The sequence below is a fragment of the Harpegnathos saltator genome, unplaced genomic scaffold, assembly GCF_003227715.2.
Source record: "Harpegnathos saltator strain DR-91 unplaced genomic scaffold, Hsal_v8.6 scaffold80, whole genome shotgun sequence".
In the NCBI taxonomy this organism is placed as follows: domain Eukaryota; kingdom Metazoa; phylum Arthropoda; class Insecta; order Hymenoptera; family Formicidae; genus Harpegnathos; species Harpegnathos saltator.
Window position 1 is genome coordinate 42,168 of NW_020230649.1, and position 22,272 is coordinate 64,439.

The 22,272-nt window shown below is 39.9% G+C and overlaps 2 protein-coding genes across 5 annotated transcripts in view; one reads left to right on the top strand and one right to left on the bottom strand.

Annotated features, from left to right (window-relative positions):
* Positions 1-345: 345 nt before the first annotated feature.
* LOC105186743 (GRAM domain-containing protein 2B) overlaps positions 346-22,272 on the bottom strand; it is a 57,473-nt gene continuing 35,546 nt past the window's right edge. For 3 of the 4 annotated variants that reach the window (XM_011147196.3, XM_025306823.1, XM_019842580.2), the window contains 5 exons: positions 7,703-7,879; positions 3,898-4,051; positions 1,881-2,422; positions 1,230-1,503; positions 346-1,112 (listed from right to left, as the gene is read on the bottom strand). In XM_011147196.3, coding sequence (XP_011145498.1) covers positions 999-1,112; positions 1,230-1,503; positions 1,881-2,422; positions 3,898-4,051; positions 7,703-7,879 — 1,261 coding nt within the window. In that variant the 3' untranslated portion in view covers positions 346-998. The remainder of the gene's footprint in view (positions 1,113-1,229; positions 1,504-1,880; positions 2,423-3,897; positions 4,052-7,702; positions 7,880-22,272) is intronic. The other variant, XM_011147279.3, reaches the window with a different exon arrangement.
* Positions 9,955-12,420, top strand: LOC109504063 (uncharacterized). The gene is made up of 2 exons (XM_019842607.2): positions 9,955-11,001; positions 12,077-12,420. The coding sequence occupies exons 1-2, from the start codon at positions 10,682-10,684 to the stop codon at positions 12,132-12,134; spliced, it is 378 nt and encodes a 125-aa protein (XP_019698166.1). The 5' UTR covers positions 9,955-10,681; the 3' UTR covers positions 12,135-12,420.

The window sequence follows — 22,272 nt, forward strand, 5'->3', positions numbered from 1 at the left end:
TCGATACTTATCGAGGATAAAATATCGTTGCTCGACGTATATCGCGAATGCACGCGCTTGATATCGAGATACGATTAATCACGCAATTGAGATGCGCTATGTAATAAGTGTCGATCTTTTAGTACAGCAGCGATGTGAAATACAACAGTGCCCGACTAGCTCGAAATATATAATTAACGAACAAGTTTAATCGCGAAATATACGTTATCATTTTATGTCTGTATGTATAGCTCTATATATATATATATATATATATATATATATATATATATATATATACACATACATACATATATATATATATACATATACATATATATACACATACATATATATATATATATATACATATTTTGCTTCTTTTATTATACCCCGGGACTTAGGTACATACACGTGACTAGTTTATGATGAAAAGAAAAGATAACAAAAACGACAACCTCTGCTCGCCGCGCATTTACCCTCGTCGCTTCGCATAATCATATGTACGTGTCAATTCGTAACACATATATGTGCTGTTGAAGCAGTCTAATCGCGCAAACGCTCGATTTCACCTGGCCATTCACGCGTGCTCGGAGCTCGCTTTCAAATCCGGAAGTTCGTGAACGATTCGCGCGCTCACAAAATCTCGTTTTACGAGCTGTGTGTCGTTTAGCAGCAGATTCTGTCTCTCTCTCTCTCTCTCTCTCTCTCTCTCTCTCTCTCTCTCTCTCTCTCTCTCTCTCTCTCTCTCTCTTCTCTCTCCCTCTTTCACTCTCGTGGGCTCCAAAAGTCTGTCATAATAACAACATGGATAACAACGACCAAGCGCGCGTGATTGGCGCACTGTAACGAATGTCTGTAGAGAAATTGTCTTGTTTCGCCGTGTCGAGACGCGATGGCGACGAAGACGATGACAACGACATTGATGATATTCTTCAAGAGGCAATACCTCGCTCGACAGCGAGGTGACGGAGCCTTGTGTTATTCGGCTGGATTAAGTCGTTTAGCTCGGTTGTGGGCTAACTCGGTGCGTCCTCCGGCTCCACCACGTTGCCGGACATGGTCGGGCCCGTCTCACTGCCTTGGCTCATCGTCACGAACTGCTGCGACAATGTCTGCAGACTCTGACGCACCTACGAGCCAAGCGGATTTGTAAAATAAATGTCAAAGAGAAACACCCACAAGTCGAGAGAGTCGTTTGTCGATAATCGATTGATTGAGCGAACGAATGAACGAACGAAACGTCTCACCTTGATTATTTGATCCAGATTCGTATTAAGATAATGCAACAGTCGATCGTGCGTAAAGCGCTCCGGCGAAACGAGGGGGTGATTGACGTACACGGTGTGCAGATTCTCAATGCGCATCAACATTACAGCCGCCAATACGTAGAGAGCCATCAAGAGAGTCGCCAAGAACACCAGTATCGTTATCAACGTGCCAGGCTTACAGCCGGCGAACAAAGATCTTAGCATACCGAATCGGCCTGGTATCTGCGGCCTCGTTAATATAACGCCCTCTAATCTGCGGATGAGAAGGAAAATGAGATCCCATGAATTCACTTGAATCTAAATTCCTTTATTTATTTAAATAGATTGAAAAATTGCTTTCATATAAGAGAAACCACGATTTTGAATAAAATGCGCATTTTCTTGTTTGAAAAACAATATTCTCTTATTATATTATATTATAGTGTCAAAGTATATACATATGCAGCATAAATAAATATATTATTAGCATTCAACGAATAATTTAATAATTTAATCAACCGTGTCGTATAAAAGATTTTAGCATGAATATATATATATATATATATCATATTCATCCCGGTTATGCGATATAATAAAAAAGATACATTATAGAAATAAAACTTTTCCTTGTGTAGCAGAAAGAAAACTCACCTAGCGACCGGCAAACTCGGTCTGTTCAGGCCCATGGGCGCACCGTCGGTATCGGTGCAGACAGTCGGCGGTCTCGAGATAAGATCGGTGCCGCTCTCAGACATACTCGATTCTTCCTCCTCGGCGTTCACCTCCTCGGAATCGTCCACCAGCAGAGCGTCAGGTGTGAGGAGCTTGTTGTCATTGGCGAGCGACGGCAGAACATTCGGCGTCCGCGGCTCCATCGCCGCGTCCCAGACCTGCTTCATCAGCTTGAAGGTCGAGTCCCTCGAGAGCAGCGAGCAGAAGACGTGACGCTCCTCTTCGGTCGCCACCGCGACCGCATTCGGTATGATACGCGCAGTCTTCTCTTTGCTGATCTTGAGGACCGACACCGTCGGTATCAGCAGCTTGGTCACGTAGCCGAATACATTGCTGTAGAATGCAAAGTAGTTGGGCGTGATGTACAGATGACCCTGCAGCAGGATGTCGCCGACCAGCGCGCAGCTGTAGTAGTTGAGCACGCGTTCGTCCTCCGCCACCTGATCGCGAAATTTCGAAGACTATGCATTAGGTCGATACTGCTCTTTCGCTGACACAATGAGATGAGACACGATACGTGACGAAAAGAAAATTTGTAGCTTTTTTTTAATTCTCGAAATTTAGAGATTATATATTCTTTGTTTCACTTCTTAAATAACACTTCTTGACATTGATTGCCGAATAAAGTCTCGAAGTTAAAATTTACTGTGAAAAGAATTCCTTCTTTTGTATGTCAACGACGAGTTAATTCACGTGGGTTCTTTTTTGCCAAGCGCATTTCTCTCAATAATACATATAATTAATTAGCATATTAAAACAACAAATTTTTAAATAACATCGCAAGCAAAGTTCTCTAATGTCACAACGGTAGTCGAGAAAGCGAAAGAATCGAAATGAATCCGCAAATTTGTACTTGGATATTCCCTTCTTACTCAGCCGATACCTCTCGTGTATTGTGACTTTAGCTATAAGTTATTACACTCTGCGATTGGAAATGGACTTTGTTTCAAATGGATATGTGATATGAAACATATGTGACATGAAACATTCCTTGAACAATCAGGCATTGCGAAACACCCGTGTAGCTCTTGTTCGTTTGTATTTTTATACCCTTTACTTCACCTAATTGATGCAGCGCGATGTCATCGTATGCTACTCTCGATCGACTAAACCAACAGCTGCTTCTACAATACTGGAGAAATTTCAAACCCTTGAGATGTATCTCAATCTCTTGTATTTGTCCTTAGCGTATGAGACAATCACAATCCCGTCAAGTCCACGTTGAATTGTAGAAAGCGACAACTTTCGGAATTTGACAACTTTTCAAGACTCTCTCTCTCTCTCTCTCCCTCCCTCTTTCTCTTCCCTCCCTCTCTCTCTATATATATCTATCTATCTATCTACCTATCTATCTACCTATTTATCTACCTATCTATCTATCTATCCATCTATCTATCCATCTATCTATCTATCTATTTATCTATCTATCTATCTAGCTCACTCGCTCTCTCGTTTGACGAAAGCGGTAGATCTTTTGTCTCTCCAAAGTTCATCGAGAGAACAAGAGAGGTATTTTTATATTGCATACGCAGAAGCAAACGCCGCGTGCTACGAAGCGAAGCGTGCAGTGACGTGCGCGCGTTCACATCCTACATTAATTTAGGAGACGTTAATTTATCGTCCATTGAACGCAGATGGAACAAATGATACACAATAATGGAGTAATTATCGTTCGAATTGTCGTTCGCATTTTCTCCGCGACAAACTTTGATAAAACCTGAACACATAGGAGGAGCAATCACGGCCAGCCAGCAATATTTCTTCGCGAAACAAGATGATTCCAATGAAACTCCCAGAACGACCGAAGTACCGAAACCGTAAGAGTGTCGCGAATCACGCAACAAACGAGATCTTCGTGTGTACCTCGTACAATACACCATTTACGCGCTTTACGAAACATCCTTGCAACATGTGAAGTAACGATCATCGTTCCTACCTGGCTGAAGTGCCTGTGGAATTTTTTCTGTCTCGCGCTGCTAGTGGAGGTCGGTGAGGACCTCGACGAGGATCTGCTGACCTTTGCTGGAGTCTGCGCACCACCGCCAGCTGCCATCGATGGTGTGCTCCTACTCAGCGGCTTTGAAAGGTGACTGAAAGGGGAGCAAAATTACAGGCTGTATTAAACTTGTCGATACCATGAACGAATGTTATCTATTGTATAAACTCCTTGTTTTATAAAATGATACACAAGCTCGATTTTGGGAAGAAATATTAACTTGTTATAAAAAATGTATGAAGGCAAGTAAGAACCGACGCTGCTGTTCGAATAGAAATTCAAACGTGAAGGAAAAATCTGCTTTTACATTTCAGTTCAGCTGGTGTTTGTAATTTACATATTGAGGAGACCCCAGATGATAGAACATTGGCACTGAATGTAAATAAATGTATATACTTTTTTCTTTTATTAAAAGAAAGACATATTAAACGTATTTCGTTCGATTATATCTATACTAGGGAGTTTATTTATTTCGTAATAATTATCATGACATGATATGATAATTAAATTATATAATGATGTGGTGGATACTCGCGGATCAATGTGCACAGAGAGAACGATTTAGTTGAATCTAACAAATGCTTATTTGGAATAGTCGAAATAAATTTTTTGACTGATCGAACAAAATTTTATTTGACGCAACAAAAACATTTCGTTGGAACTAAGCTGCAACAAAATATTTTTGTTGCGTCAAACAAAACTTCGTTCGATCAATCAAAAATTTTAGTTGGACTATTCCAACTAAGCATTTGTTAAATTCAACTAAATCGTTCTCTCTGTGTGTAAAGTTTTTCTTTCTTTTCAAACGATCTCGCTAAAACTGCACTCTCGTCACTTTAGAAGGAAATACAAATCTATCTAATTGTACATGTTTAATAAATCATCGAGCAATTCACATACTTTTCAGTTAAACGCTCCGCAAATTCACTATGCTTATAGGTTGTTTTGCTTATTTTCCTCGGGAAAGTAATGCTCCACAGATCGTTGCCCCACATTTCGTACGATTGTCCCATTGTTGAGTCTATCCTCAAGTTTGTCATAGATTTCAGGTATCCTCGCTCGAATTTCATTCGAAAAATAAGTGCGATACAATGAAATACGGATCCTTCCGCACGGCCCACGCCTCAGACGATTCACCGTCGTGTACAAATTCGAATATTCTGAATTTCGCGTTGAATATCGCCAAGAATATCGCTCCCGTCTTTCAGCTAGCGTAGTCTTCGACTCAAGGGACAACGATCCACGTCTGTGACATTATCCACCAACGGACAACAGTGTTTTTAGACCACCAGTCGCGGTGTTTGCACGACCGATCGGCGCGCGGCATAACGCTTAACTGGTGCACGCCGAGCACCGTCCCGGTAGTTTAAAAATCCGCAGCCGATATCGATAATAACACGTGGGAGGGAATGTCCGGAGCGTCTGCACCATCGGCATCGATTAAGCAGATTGTTAAAACCCGCAAAAGTTCGCAACGATAACCGTCTGTACATGATAAGTACAGATATGCGATAGATAACAACACGTTAGATACAGAGCAGATGAGAAAGATGCGATAAGGCGGACAAGAAGTGAGGAAAAGAGAGGTATTACTGGAAAGAGAGGAGATATATCGATAAAAATGCAGGTGTGAGCAACGGTGGTAGACGCGACGATTCTGTCGACAACGTTATTTCCAGACATTGATGACCGGTCCACGCGCTCGGAAATGACGTCGCTTAAAGAAGAAAAAGTCAGTTTACGCTATAATCGATAAACCTCAAGCTTAAACAACGTCATTCCCCTGGTGTACTCCTTTTTCTCTTTTTGCATGTTAATCTGGATTCTTTATTTCTCGCAACGCGGCACATATAACTACTAATCAGCGACAAAAATAGTCAATAAAATATAATTTTTCCTCTTAAATATCAAAAAAACATCGAAAAAATAGTATTTTTTTTAGATTTTAGATTAAATCACGTAGAAATTTTAAAATAAAAATCTTCGCAAGCCCAAAAAATCTTTAAAGTCCACGAAAACATCATGCGGAAATGGCAATTACACAAATGCTAATTTCTTTCAAGAAATATTTCTGCAAAAATAATTATTCACAAGCGTCATAATGTTGGCATATTTATTCCTGAAATTTATCGATTATCAATTCGCTTATTCGCTTGAAAGATTCCACGTAATTGAATACTCGAAAACTCACTCATACCGTGAAAATACCGCTTTATCGAGTTTGCCAAGTCCTTTGAGTCGATTCGCCAAGACTAGATTCACGGATTTTATCTTATCCGTGATAAAAAAGAAAAGAAAAACAAATCGATATACGATATCGGTTTATGTACATCTGGCATCAATTGCCGGTTTACTAAAACTACTAAAACTTACTAAAACTAGTTCCTTGAAATTAGCCTTGCGTCACTGCTTTCGATCACACTATTAAGATAATTTAAACGCTACGAGAGACGTGTCACTCAACGATAACATTGTATATCAGATGTTACAATGCGTCAATTGCTGTGGGGACCCCCCGCTTCCCAATAGACAAATTAATTACACGCTTTATCTCTCTCGGGAGCAAGTAATATCTTATTTTTCGCGACAGCTTTTCCCTCTTCGTTAGTCTCCCCCACCCCTTCTTCGCTTCTCTTCTCTCTCGCGTTGTATGCCCAGGTGGGCAACGTTATCAACGATGAGTGCTGATAATTTTCAAGAGCCGATAGGGTGCCGATTTCATATACGGACTCACGTCGCAGAAGCAAAGATACAAATGGATTTTACGTCAATGTGGATATTATCAAAAACGTATCGTTGCCGGCAAAGTTACCATCGTTGACCGGGCGTCGTTCTGCTATTAGCAGAATCGTTCGTGGAAAAGCACGGGAGACAGGCATGCTTTCGCTCTTCTCGACGGAAAAATCTGACCGACCCCAACGACTATTTGCGCTGAAGCGCGAAAAGAAACGTACAATCATCGTCAAACTCGCTATATATTTACTCGCGTTGAATGATATAGATACATCATAGAAGTATTTCCATTAAAAAAGGTTAAATGCAATGCATTGCGTCGGTCACGAAATTCAAGCATCGATTTCAAGTCTCGACAGAAGATCAGCCACGATCTTTCATGAAAAAGAGAACGACTATACGGCGACTATATATACATATATATATACATATATATATATATATACATACATACATACATATATATATATATATATACATACATACATACATATATATATATATATATATATACATATATATACGTATAATTGGTTAACATTAGAAGCACCATGTACTCACAAAAAATAATTGGTCCGTAATTTTTACAGAAATTGCTTCAATTCATATGACGATACATTTTATATTCTTAATGGGTGTTGAATAAAACATAAAAGAATAAGCGCATAACATATTTTGTCAAAAACGCTCCGATAGAAGTAAATAGATCGTACTAATCGTCGCTAGTCATATCCTAGTGTTAATGAATAATTTATTTCCATCGAGTGCGATGAAGACAAATTTGATTGAAAAATCTTAAATCGGTTCTCTCGATTGGCCTGTCTTATTAATCTTATAATGTAATATAACATTTCAATCACGAAAGTGTTATCTGAATCCAGGAAAGTAGAAACGCTACCACTGAAAATAACGAAATATGATTTAACATCCTAAGCGTCCTAACGAAAACACACGCGCGGACAAATGTAAAAGGAGTTTCTCGAGGGCTACAAGGACACACGAGGTGTCTCACCTGTCGTTACATCTCAAAGCCGCGTGGCTGGGACTCCTCGGAGGCTGAGGATAGCTGGCGCCGGCTACGGTAAGTTGGGATCCGCTGATCGATTGTTGGCCCGCGGTCTGCGGCCCATCGGGGACAGCTTGTAGAGGTGTGCTTGGTGCCGATCGCGCGCCTATGGACCCCGCAGACCTGCAAATTAAAGTAGTAAAATCATGATAGGGACGTAACGAAAAGAACCGTGTGCACATTAGTGGCGTTATCAACGGCATTTAATAAACTCATCGTAGGTGCACAATGGTGCACAAATCCTTTATCCTTTAATTATCCTTAATTAAATAATTCTTCAAACAACAGCCATACGCGATAGTACCTTGCCCTGGTGAGTGGGACAGAGGGAAAGCAGAGGTCGATCAACGCTCGAGTTTCAAACTCCATCATCGTTGACGTGAGAACGACAATCGTGGTATTGGCAGATATCGTAATCCTTCCATAGAATATTTCTTCCTCAAAAGATATCGAGTATTGAGACAGCTTCAACGGCGGTTGCCAGCCAGTCGGCAATCGACGTGAGCTCGGATCAATCGGACGAAAATCAATAGATGCTGAATGTCTTCGATAAAAAAGATGCTTGCCATAACGTACGAGCGCACAAAAATCAGCTGTATAATCGTACGACAACGACAACAACGATACTCGGCGACGTAAAGGACGGTAATAGCACAAAATCGACGTGATATATTTATTTTATCTGGCTTATAGCTCGAGTTGGGCTATGATTGAGCACCGAGAAGACCGAGAAGATAGTGAGACGGTAGAAGGTGGTAATTGATGGATGAGAATAATAGGAGAACTATGTATGCGCGCGTGTGTGTAGCGATCAACGCTACGGTAAATTTGAAGCGCTGATTGGTTGTTTGGTTGCTCGCCAATTTCCGCGAGAATGAAAAGGAACATATAAAGACCAAACCGCGACAACACGAAAAAAATGTCTTTTGCACTCGACTAGAGAGAGCGAGAGAGAGAGAGAGAGAGTATGTGTGTGTGTGCGTGTGTGTTGAATAGAGGAGAAAAAGGAGAGAAACTATCGATGCGACGTAGACCAAACGGGCCGAAAAAACGCAGCGGTGACTAACGAACCAGTTTTGACCTGTTCGTAGTGCACTGCGAGAATAACCACACCTCATGGGTTCAACGAGCCGCAGCAGGTTGCTTTAACAAGCAGCTGGACCGCAGCAATGCACAATGAGGCGGACGTGAGAAGGGTGCCCCAACGACCAGCCGTCCTGGCCGTGAGAGGATGAGCGGAATTGATCTCTTCAATAAAAACCACGCTGGTATCGATACTTCCTGAAGATCCCTCTTTTGACCTGCCGCCGCCATTTAGCACCTAGCGATTGCAGGACCAGCCTCGCGAGGAAGAAGATATTCATGTTGATGTTGCAGATTCTCTTCGATCGGAAACGACGATCCGAAAGCGGCGATCAAGAACCACTAACCTAGAGGATCTTCAAAGACTGTGGCGAAGTGAGAGCGATCGAACCGAGCCAGCGGTGATCGTCTTGTCACGAAGATGATGAAGAGTCAGTCAGAAAAAGATGAAGAAGAAAAAGAGGAGCGGAGGAATGGAACGGAAAGGATAATGACACAGAGAAGATTCTTTTCACAAAAGAATCGACGAGCAACGAGAGAAGCAACGCGAATCCGGCACTTCCACGGGCCAGCCGGGATGTCAGACTGGCCGCTGTTAGACACGTCAAACTGTCTTTACTCGATGCTCGATTACGCGACCTTTTTCATAATTAACGAATTCCGCGGTATATCTGCGTGGTAAGGCCGTATAAAACGGCCTATAGTAGGCGTTAGAGTTTCGAGTCTAACACTTTCGTTGGTATGCACCGGCGCGACCAAGGCTCGAGAATCGAATATCGCGCACGCGGTGTAATGAGTACGCGCGCACGGAAAAATGACGCTCGAGCAGTGAGACAGCGAATGGTCGCAAAGTGGTATGAGTAGTCGCTAAATGAAAAAAAAAAAATGTCGCTTACTCGTGATAGAAATTTCGGTGAGCGACGATTCGCGTCGCGGACCTTTAAATAAACATCATTCTGGCAAATTGGTGTACGCGGAAACGACGCATGAATCAAATTATCCTCGACGCGACGCGACGCAACGCTTCACCGAGCCGAGAGAAAGGGAGAGAGAGAGAGAGAGAGAGAGAGAGAGAGAGAGAGAGAGAGAGAGAGAGGAGAGAGAGAGAGAGAGAGAGAGAGATTTTCACTACTTTGATAGCTTGAAATTCTACAAAAAATGCGCGCGCTCTTTTGTCTTCCCCGAGTCAGTATCGTTCTCGCCTGTCAAAAACTCTCCAAAGGTTCACGCGTTTCTCCATTTCGTGCGATAATATATGTGATCACGATTTATTCAAAGTTAATTTTGATTTTCGTGATTGTATAGTTATAATCTTGGAATTTAGTCAAGCAAAATTTCAATCGATTAATGATCAACATCTCTTCCAAGCGCGTCTAATGAAAATAATAAATTTGAAAAAGATTCTACTGATAACGGATCAAACAGGAAATATAGCCCGCGAGAGTTTATGATGTACACGCGGATCTTATAATGTACAGGTTCTTACAAATCCTTTATATATGTAATGAAAAAGAAACTACTGAACATTACATTTGATAAAATTCTAATGCTACATATAGTACATGCAACGGCTCGCCCATCCAACTCGTTAATTCGTTAGGAAAATTAATGAGCTGTCAAGATTATTAATCTTCCGAGATGCTCGATTGACTGGCAGTTGCTTTAGCATAGTTCCAACGTGAGCAAAGCGCACGTACGGACTCTACGAATATATAAGCGGCGGAAAAGTATAGTTTCCTATGGTTATTATCTTATACCGCACGTAGCGGTCATGGACATATTCCAGAATTTGATTAGAGGCTTCGTCCGTGGAGCGCGAACCGCGCGATACCGATAAGGAATATGCTCATCGTAGTGTCGCGTTGTCTTGCATTATTGATGACATGCGCCAGATGCGCCACGATCATGCGGAGCCTTGCCGAAGGCCGGGGACAAACGTCACATGACACGACACTCCTAAGTTCCACGGACGACGCTTCAATTCCGGAAGAATATCTGAAAAAGTTCCGTCCCTCTGCCGTCAGACATTGGCAACGCAAACACGCGATACGACAACCGACGGTGTGTCTCCGACCACCCGCGATATCGCACTCGCGAATCGTGCCGTGTGAGCTGCACAGGAGACTTCAAAATCCGATTCAAATACTATTTGGATATATTAGGTATATAATTAATTATAATAATAGTGAAAAGAAAATAACACGTGGCTCTCTGGGGAATATTATAAAAAAAATAATATCAATATACACGTGGCTTATGACAGTCTATCTTCCAAGACGTTTCTTCGTTGTGAGCTTGCATTTACTATAATACATTGTAGAGATGTGCGAGTCAAGAATTTTTATGTCGAATCGAATCGAATCGAATCTCATTTTTTTAATTCGAATTCGAATCGAATCGAATCTATGAAATTTCATTCGAATTCGAATCGAGTCGAATCATTAAAAAATTTAACATGACTATTAAACATGCACATAATGATGGAAGGTTTTAATACGAAAGGGGATATTGATATTGTAATATCATCTTAAAGTAAAATATATATTTAAATATTTAAAGTAATTTATAATTAAGTTATTAATTATAAGTTAAGTTAATTACAAGTTAAGGGTTCAAACATACAGGCCCAGATGTCTCGTTTTGTACTTGATGCATGCAAATATAATGCACGCTAATATATTTGATTCGTAATTGAATCTTCGATTCGAAATTTTCGAATTATTCGGATTCGAATCATAGGAATTCAGATTCGAATCGAATCGAATTACATTAGATTCAATTCGATTCGATTCGAATTCGAATAGTTCGCACATCTCTAATACATTGTTACGTGCGTACGTACATCTAAGATATGCATCTGTTGATTGAATTTAATTTTTGATTCCGATATTTGTTAACTTGTTTCGCGCTACGGACAGTATGCGATAAACTGAAACGTTTCATGTAATTTTGAAAAAAGTTTCCTATTTCGAGAGGAATGTATTAACATTAACTAAGAAAAGTAATGTAATTTCGAAGCGACGTAAATATGACGTCCATTAATCGTGTGACGAGATTTCTCTTCTCCTTTCGGGATTTTTATGGTGAATATTTATTCGCAATAATATTGGTTATGTCTTGCCGACAATGTTCAAATTAAAAATGAAACATTGAACGTATCTCAAAACGTACGCATGTGTCAAATCCTCGTCCAAAGATTAATCCAATTAATTTCGTCTGGTCTGATTTCGGTTCCAGATACCGATCTCGGTTGGCATATAGCAGTATGCAGGAAGAAATTCTTTTCGCACGTTAACTATGAGATATCTCTTATTTAGCAGTCAATGTATTGAGGAGATCTCGATGTAACGATTAAATATATTTTCGGACTTACTGATCAGCGCGAATGTACAATGGTCGAGATCAACCGTGAGAAGCGCGCGATCACGTTTCGTACTGAAAAATATCGTGATATTATTAGATAACGATAAGACGATGCGAAATTTCTGTTATAGAATTCTCCATTTACACGTGGTGTCTTTTATGATAATGGTCGTACCGTGATAAGAAGAAAAAAATCTCTGTAAACCAAAGGTAATAGATAAGCATGTTCGATGGATGGTACTATATTAATATCTCGACGAGATTAAACGAGTATGAGATGGAAAAACAAATCGCAGAGTCCTTCTTGAGACATACGTCTCCCCACCCGCAGAGTTATGTTTTATTTATTTAGTACATGTTCATGTTATGTGCATGTATGTCCATTTGATATACGAATAAGCGAGATTTCATCGCGTCGCGTATACAACGCGCGCCCGTTATCACTCGTTATGGAAGCAACAGTCGACCGACTGCGTATAGAGTATTAATATCCTCTTCGAAAGTGGGAAAGGACCAACGAAAAAATATTCACAACATGTCATGGAATATCTTCTTTCTCGATTGATTGCGCCATTTCTATCGACGAGGTCAAAGAATCTTAGTAGCAGAATTAACGAACAATCCATGTTGAGCCGGAACAACTGAGAGAAAGGCAAAGTGTATGAATGAATGAATGAGTGAGTGAGAGAAAGAGAGAGAGAGAGAGAGAGAGAGAGAGAGAGAGAGAGAGAGAGAGAGAGAGTGTGTGTGTGTGTATGTGTGCGCGCGCGCATGTGTAACAGATTCTCGACTAAAAATGCTACGTATCATCAGAATCATGGAAAAGAATGCTCTCTAACGAGTTTAGTGTCGAGTATCAGAATCTCGACTTTTGATGCAATCATACAAAATCTTTTATATTTTTAATAAGTTTTGCTTTACAATTTTTAATAATTTTAATAATTTCGTAAATGCGGTTTCTGTAGGAACAAGTCAGCGCTAATCATGTCGTACAACTAACTCGTACATAAGCGACTTAAAACCGTTAATCATTAACGAATGAGAATAATTTACGAAGATATATACCTCTCATGTGATATAAACGTTGAGATTAGAGATATGCGAACTATTCAAATGCGAATCGAATCGAATCTAATGTAATTAAATTCGATTCGAATCCGAATAATTCGAAAATTCACGAAGATTCAGATACGAATCAAATAAATTAGCGTTTGCACGCATCAACTACAAAACGGGCTATCTGGGCCTGTATGCTTGAACCCTTAACTTAACTTATAATTAATAACTTAATTATAAATTACTTTACATATTTAAATATATATTTATATTTTTTTTAAGATGATATTACAATATTAATATTCCCTATCATATTAAAAACTCCCATCATTATTTGCATGTTTAATAGTCATGTTAAATTTTTTAATGATTCGATTCGATTTCATTTGATTCGATTCGAATTCGAATGAAATTTCATAGATTCGATTCGATTCGAATTCGGATTTAAAAAATGAGATTCGATTCGATTCGATTCGATTCGCACATCTCTAGTTGAGACGTACGATCGATCCTCATTAACGGAATTTCGTCGAACGAAACATTTTTTTATCTTTCGATTTTCCTTTAATATCCCTTAATCATACACTTGGTTACAACGAGCCTCCGTTAAAGCCAGTTATAAGCCATAAAAGTTTGCATTATGTTTCATTGTACACGCAAACGTATTACATGCCTGTGTCTAATTCGATTATCCGTAAAATTCACTCGACACGACTTTTTCACGATATCGCGGTATCTCGATTTATACTCCTTTAAATCGCGTGCGCGTCTGCTAGATGGAAATTGCCACTTGAAACGCAGATTTACACGGTACGTGGAAGCCAAGACGGCTCACGATACACAGCGGATGAAGAAAGTATAGTAACGCCAAAGTTTCTCCGATATAACATGCTGCGTAATGCCGATCAGAATATTTTTCCGAAGAAGCTCGACGAATTGGCCAAATGATTGATTTATTAACATTTGCTCGAATATTCGAATCACTCTCAAATATGATTTCGCGTGGACACTTTTATTTATGTAAGAAATGCTGGATATATGAACTCAGATTAATATGTACATGTATATGTACCATATATGTGTACAATATAAGACTTGTGACAGACGTAAAGTATTATCTATGACTGTGAAGAAGGGACACGTCGGAGTCGACTAACCTTCGAAAGTAGATTGAAGAGGATCGTCGTAATATACGTTTGTATCGTCGAAATAAATATTTCGACGATACGCGAGTGCATTCAATCTTCGCGATAGACACTCGCTGCTGTTTCCGCACATCAGAATTTCATATTGCTCAATCAGGACTTCCGTATAATTTCGCGCATTTCGATTAAAGAGTCTCACGGTATCAATCTCTTGTGTAATATTTCAGATCGGTAATCGCGTTAAAAAGATAAAGCCTCACGTTTACGATTAATATTAATCAAATCTGTTTGACATATAGACAAAATATATACATACAAAATATAGACATAGACAAAATGTAATCACGACGAAGAGAAGCACAGCGATCACGAACCGGATTCAGAGTTTAAATGACAGATTGGAAAATACTCTTTCTTTCATCGGGAAATTGTGTTTCTTTTATATTTTTTAACGATTATCTGTCGATTGACTGAGACGATTATGTGAGAGATTGTTGATTGTTGATTACACAGTGACTGTGATTGTTACATCGATGTTACGTCGATATGAAAAAAGCACGGATATATAAAATTCCTCTCTCTTCGCGCATAAATACGTAAATAACGCATCTGAATGTTATTACAATATTATCCGGCGTCCGCCAAACCTTATCCTACGAAACATTTATAATTGTCACTGACATACAATCAGAGACCCCGTTCTACACAACGGCGATACACATACATATACGTATGTGCGCGCAATATATAGAATTACACGTATACACGCGCCTGTACTCGACCTCTATAAACCGTTCGATATTCTAACTTGAAATTTTAACGAGTGCCCTCACACATCCTCTTCTTCTCTCGACATCTTCACTTCTCTCTTCCTTTCTTTCTTTCTTTTTCCATTACTTTGCGCTATTCGTCTTTCCGTTCACTATCCCAATTACCTCTTGTTTGACCAACCCCGAATGCATCTTATCAGATCTCAAGTTAAGATTCTGCTGTTACCTATTTTTGATCTTAATTTTCCAATATTCACAATCCCTAGAGAATTACACATCGGATTTAATTTATATGGGAGATTCGAGCTCCTACTCGCGGTTTTCCTAGAGTAAGTAGAAAGTAAAAGAGAGAGAGAGAGAGAGAGAGAGAGAGAGAGAGAGAGAGAGAGAGAGAGAGAGAGAGTCGCGAGATGAAAATTTAAATTAATATAATTGAGGAGAAAGTCAAATTTCCTTCTTTGTGAAAATTCAAATCCAAATAGAATTTGATAGATTTGAACAGAATTTTATCAAGTTAAGTGGGATCGGGAAAAATATTGATCCGGCTGTTCAAAATATGGAAGTGAAAGTTAAATTTCAAACGCAGTGCGGAGAAAACCGAAGTGCAAAGATGAAAAACACATTTCGACTCGGAATATTCAGATTCAGAAAGATACTGACTTTTTGTTTCGTCTTCCTAAGTTGTTACAAGATTACAGAGGATCATAAATTTTGATGAAATTACACTCGAAGATTTCTACCGAAGGAATTTTTTTAAAGGTGTATTCTCTAAACATGAATTATTTCAGGACCTTTCGTTATTCCTCATTGCAGAGGAGGATATAGACACGAAAGAAAGACCACTTGATAGAAAATAGTGTATTTCGATTACATTTCGACGATCTGACTCGCTCCTTCGTAGTATTCGCAAACTTTGAAGAGCCAATAAAATGGCGGCTGATTTCGATGTGTGCATCCACTTTTCACCAAAATCTCGGCAAAGCTCTCGTCGAACTTGTCAAACATGGAGAAATAAACGAAAAATAATTCAGGATAAAAGGATCGCGTGGCATCAAACAAAGAGGTGCATTAAGTAAGGAGGTGATGGCGTAGTCAAAGTTACTTCACGGCAGAAAGTTTTTGGGGGCGCGTGTGACAAACGCATTAAAATATATCGCTCGCAGATTAGCCAGTTACAGAAACTATAACAGGAGTGACATTTCGTTTGACGATCAACGCAAGTTGAATTATCTTTCAGAATCTTTTCTCAGAGAAGATACACATAGTGTGCTTTGTATGCTTGTTTTGTGAATAATTCGTTTTGGACGGATGAGAATTATTAGGTAAATCGGAAAGTTCCGTCCGTTTAGCGACAAGTAGTTATAGCTAGAACTGTCGTTAACCTGTAATGTCTAAACGAAGCTTAATAGTTTGTTTTGACATCTGTCAATAACATTCAGTACATAAAAGTATACGTTTACATCAATAACATTATTTTTCACTGCATCGAAAATGTCGAAATTTGAGCCAAATAAGCGTCATTTACGCGAAGTGTTAATCTTTTGCTTCAATTGGAAGAAAACTGCAGCTGAAGCTCATCGAATGCTTGTAGAAGTTTATGGTGATAATGCCCCTTCCGATAAAACATGCAGAGAATGGTTTCGACGCTTTAAAATTGGTGATTTTGATGTAGAGGACAAAGAGCGTTCTGGACGGCCAAGAGTATTCGAAGACGAAGAATTACAGGCATTGATGGACGAAGACCCATGTCAAACGCAAAAGCAACTTGCAGAAACATTAAATTGTGCTCAATCTGTCATTTCCGATCATTTGAGAACCTTAGGAAAGATTTACAAGGAAGAAAAATGGGTCCCGTATGAACTGAAGCCAAGAGACGTTGAAAGGCGAAAAACCACCTGCGAAATTCTGCTCGCTAGGCAACAAAGAAAGGGATTTTCACATCGTATCATCACTGGGGATGGAAAATGGATTTATTTTGACAATCCCAAACGTCGAAAAACTATTTGCGATCCCGGCCAAACCTCAACATCGACGCCAAAGCGGAATATCCACGGAAAGAAGACAATGCCCTGTATGTGGTGGGATCAGAAGGGTGTGTTGCACCATGAGCTGTTGAAAAGTGGTCAAACAGTCACAGGGGATCTCTACAGAGAACAAATGATCCGTTTGAGCCGAGCATTGCACGAAAAACGACGAGAATATGAAACGAGACAGCATAAAGTGATTTTGCTTCATGACAACGCTCGGCCTCACGTCATAAAATCTGTCGAGGAAACGTTAGAAGCACTTCGCTGGGAAGTGTTACTCCATGCGGTTTATTCATCAGACTGTGCCCCTTCCGATTACCACTTGTTTCGGTCGATGGCACACGCACTTGCTGACGAATGCTTCAATTCTTATGAAGACGTCGAAAAATGGGTCTCTGACTGGATAGCCTCCAAAGATGAGTCATTCTTTCGCCGTGGAATTCGCTTGCTGATCGAAAGATGGGAAAAAGTCATCCCTAACAATGGACAATACTCTAATTGATGTACTTTTTCATTTTGTTTCTTAAATAAAGCCATACGTTTTGCAAGAAAACGGACGAAACTTTCCGATTGACCTAATATATATGGCCAAACATGGACAAATCATTGACAAATAATGTCACGTAAGTTTCATAAAAATTCGCACTTCAGGATGCTATCTTCCATCCTTCGAATTGTTTCAACGATTTATCAATTATTTGCCTGAATTAAATTACCCTGCTGTAAAATTTTAAAATTAACCAATGTCATTCAGAATTCTATCCAATATAATATTATTACATTTAATAAGTAATGTTCAGAGAGAGAGAGAGAGAGAGAGAAAGAGAGAGAGAGAGAGAGAGAGAGAGAGAGAGAGAGAGAGAGAGAATGAGAGATGGAGAGGGAGAAGAAAACGACATGCGAAGGTTAAAGGTCGCAAGTGACTCGTCTCTGGGATCCAATAAGGGTAGAGTATGTTTGCTGATTAAGTTGTATATACATGACAGAGCTCTTGTTTCCGAATAACGACACGTGACTTCTTCCCTTACCGTAACCTTGAGAATTTTTTCTCGTGACATGGCTATCACCAAAGAATTATAGGAAATTGCAAGGCAAGCATAAGACCACAAGTGTGTGGACAATGTATCAAGGATGAAGTATTGGCAAACCTCAACGAAATTATTCCACAACAATTGTGCTATAATTATTAAATTAACCACATATAACCACATATATTATCGTCAATACATGCCGATACATGCAAACTGCATACGACAATTTATCTATTTTATCCCCTACTGAGAAAAGACATGCAAACTCATTACAGCTTTTTGTTCCGCGGAAATTATGAGATCCAACAGTTCGAGTATCATGAGAAAACACGAAATGACATGAAATAACACTCGCAAGTATTAGTCTCAGAGCGCTAAAATTCGTCGTATACTTTTCATTAAATCGTTAAGTGCCGTTAAAAGATTCGCAGTCATGATGCGATACGATGCGGAGCGGTAAGATGCTGTATAGTAAAGTGCGATGAAACGAAGAGCGACCGTTGTAAAGCGACGTTTAGATAGTTAGGAGACTGGACAGATGATGAACAACGCGGTTGAAATGCCGCGACAAGTCTCATCGGTGGACTGTACGTTAACGCTAGATATTAAAGTAGTGAGTGTACAATTTGTACATGACGTAGTATATGTTTAAGCATATAATCGCATTGATTGTCGGTGAGAAAACTCATCGGTAAAGTGCGAAACTTGCGTATATGACGGATTATATGATTTCATGAGAAAAGAAAAATTTAAGGATCGATTTAAGATCATATATGATGATGATGCTTCATAGAAAAATAATAACTAATTTTATATATAATAGCGCGTGCGCACGCTTGCAATGTCAATACTTTATAATCATTTAACTTACAACACGACAAAGCCATGTATGTACATACACACATACACATACATACACACACTGATGCTCTACATCTTCTACCGATAATACGGCCGTGCCGTAGGCATTACACGCTAAATTATTTATCAATCTTCATCTCTGTCATTCATCTTCATCTTTGATCTTTGGTCGTGCAATTAAATGTCTGAGTCGCTAATTTACATCGGGTCACGTCATGGTAATTTTCCGCAGAACTGCATCGTTTCCGTGAGTCTCATTGCGTCCGTGATGCAGACAAAGCAGTGTATCGCATGTCTTTCTTCGATACGATAAGTAATAATCCATTTCGCAAACGTGGAACCGAGATTCTAGTGCAGCGTGTCGGGGGGAGATGGGAGAAGGAGGAGAGGGACAAAACGCATTTCTGGAAAGACCGGTATTTTCATAAGGTACAAACAAATGTAGCAAATGTACTAATTTACTGTTAACCATATTATTAGGTCGGACTGAATCCGATACCCGGTAAGATTATCGCATAATATCGTCGCGAAAAGATCGCTTGTCCCCATACTTCGTTTTGGCAATTCGTTTTTGTGTCTGCATGTTCAACCAGAATACCGCGGCTGTTCAGCGAAATTTAATTAATTTTTACCATATCTGCAACGTAGCCGCGAATAACGAGAATCTTAGAATAGAGCCGTGATAGCTTAATTATTCAAGAAATATATCTCACAATTTTAAGCGAAGTCAGTAACGTAAATCAATGACATTAATTACAGATGAAAATGTAATACAGATCAAATTATAATATAGACAAAAGAAAATAACGTCGCTAAAATTACAGCTATTTTCATGGCGTCAACTATATCCTTTTTTGTTGTTCTAACAAAACAGCAATAGTAGTAACAGGCATATAAGTGTAGTAATAAGCATATAATGTTAGTATCACTGACATTATGGTAACTGACATTATGGTAACACTTACTACAAAAATAGCTTTCCTAACTACAATTATTTCACTGTGCAACTATAATTAAAGTACTGAACACTTTCTCTCCCGAGTAGATCTATTTAAAGAGCACCGCGTCATAGAGTAGCGCGTATCTTTTTATCCGAATTCTATAATTCACGAAATTACGGATGTCGCAATAATTCTTTTCCGAACAGCGAGAGGTGGTGAAACGCGACAAATTTTAAATCGCGATTTTATTTTCCGAATGAGTTCCAAATTTCATCAGTGACGTTGTCATCGGCGATCATAGTTCGCGTTATCGTCGGTTCACTGTGAATGAAACGCGGAATCTGGAGCGCGGAAGTTATGACGATCGTGGCATACGGTCGACTAGTCGGTCGCTGGACAGCAGAACGAGCACGTGAACGCGTTGTAAAAACGAGTCAGCGATGACTGCTACTGCTGTTGCTGCTGCTGCTGCTACTGCTACTGCTACTGCTGCTGCCGCTGCCGTTGCCGCTGCCGCTGTTGCTGCACCGCTACCGCGGCCGCTACTGTCACTGCGAAGCCACCGTTTATTCGCGAAGAAACGACATGTCGACCCTACGAGGTCGTCGTTCTACGTACGACCGGATAGCTTAGCGGTACTTTACTTCTGAGCCTTGAAATCGCCGTTGATTAATTCTAAGAAATCCTAAAAAATCTAGGCTCGTGATAGAATCATACCAATGTGTGTGTGATCTCGGGGGAGAAACCTCGCAGAAAATGCAAATATGCAAAATCGCCGCAAAGAAACGCAGCGCGAATCGCAACGGAACATTTGTACGAAACGCAACAATGTGGTTATCAATGTGGAATAGCATTGCAAAAGCGATGGCTAGGAAAAATTCATGAAGCAAATAATTTGTTGATTGTTGTTGATATCGTGTGTGTGTCTTTAGCTTCATATATAATTGTAAGAAAATGATTTCGTAATTTTCATCTCGTCATTCGCAGCTGAATTGCACGACTGCGAATTCGTGTTTAACGATAAAAAAGAAATCTACACACGTACATCTTCTAAGGTTGTTTTTCAAACGATCATTGTCTTAATCACCATCGGCAGACGCCGAGTTCAAGCCGAGCCACGTATAACTATAACGGTAGTTGCGAAACCGTTTTGCCTCGAGCGAAACCGTACGCTATTTCGGGTTACGAACTGCGGGGTATGAGACTCTCGATCGTTCACAAAGTGGGTGTCCCGATCATCAACGCGTCGAAACGAACGGTACAATCTTAGGACAAGGTATCTGCCAAAATAGTACGGAGAAAAAGATGTATTCCGGAATTGGACATACGGACGCGCAACATTATTGTGATAAAGTGATATTCGGCGTGCGAATATATGTAATAATCATCGATTTTCTCAGGCAAGATCTAGCCAGAAATTTCGCGACCTCAAAATGTCAATTATCGCGCCATATTTTGCATAGACAATCTGGAGACACTCCAGGAGATATCGTGACGATAACTAATCGTTGCATCATGACAGAGGATTCTGTATATACTGATAAATGAAATTAAAAAGAATAAGAAACCATATAATCAATTGCTCCTTGTTCAAACGAAATAAAATGAATACTTATGGCCATTCCCACAAAACGAATTAGTCGCAGTTATTAATTAGACGCAAAATCGGTCGCGATGCTAGATTATCGTGTCATTAGTTGGCCTATGCGTGGACAGTCGGACGTACAAACGCGGACTGTTCCGTCGCGACTCACGTCGAGATTTGAAACAATCATTTTTCTTCGCAACGGCAAAACAAAAACGCATGATGAATCGGCAGCTTTTTTTGTGACCGCCGCACTATTATTTCTCTTCGTTTCCTGCAATTAATTAGGTGCTCGCGGATCCATCCTTACACCGTCGGCAATCATGTAACGCCGGCGTGCGTTGCGCGAGACCTTTTGCCGATCATATACGCAACTCGTTCTGCTCATCTAACTCGTGTGAATCCCCATGTCAGGGATTTTAAATGTTTTATTTATACCCGTTCGAATGAATCGGTGAAAATGTTTCCGATTCACTCGGTTAACGGAGTGTTTCGCCGTTGGACCAGAGGTCCACTACAAATTATTAGTCTGAGAGGAATATGAACTTCTGCAAAATTTACGCAACATTCGTTAGTTGACACGATTTGCCCACAAATAATTTTTTTTTCCTCAGATTATTCTTCACGCTACGTATTGGTGTCGATCGATTGTCT

Coding starts and splice junctions, on each gene's coding strand:
- LOC109504063 (XM_019842607.2), top strand. CDS start 10,682: ATGCTCATCGTAGTGTCGCGTTGTCTTGCATTATTGATGACATGCGCC. Junction 11,002..12,076: donor ATACTATTTGGATATATTAG/GTATATAATTAA, acceptor TTTCGGTTCCAG/ATACCGATCTCGGTTGGCAT.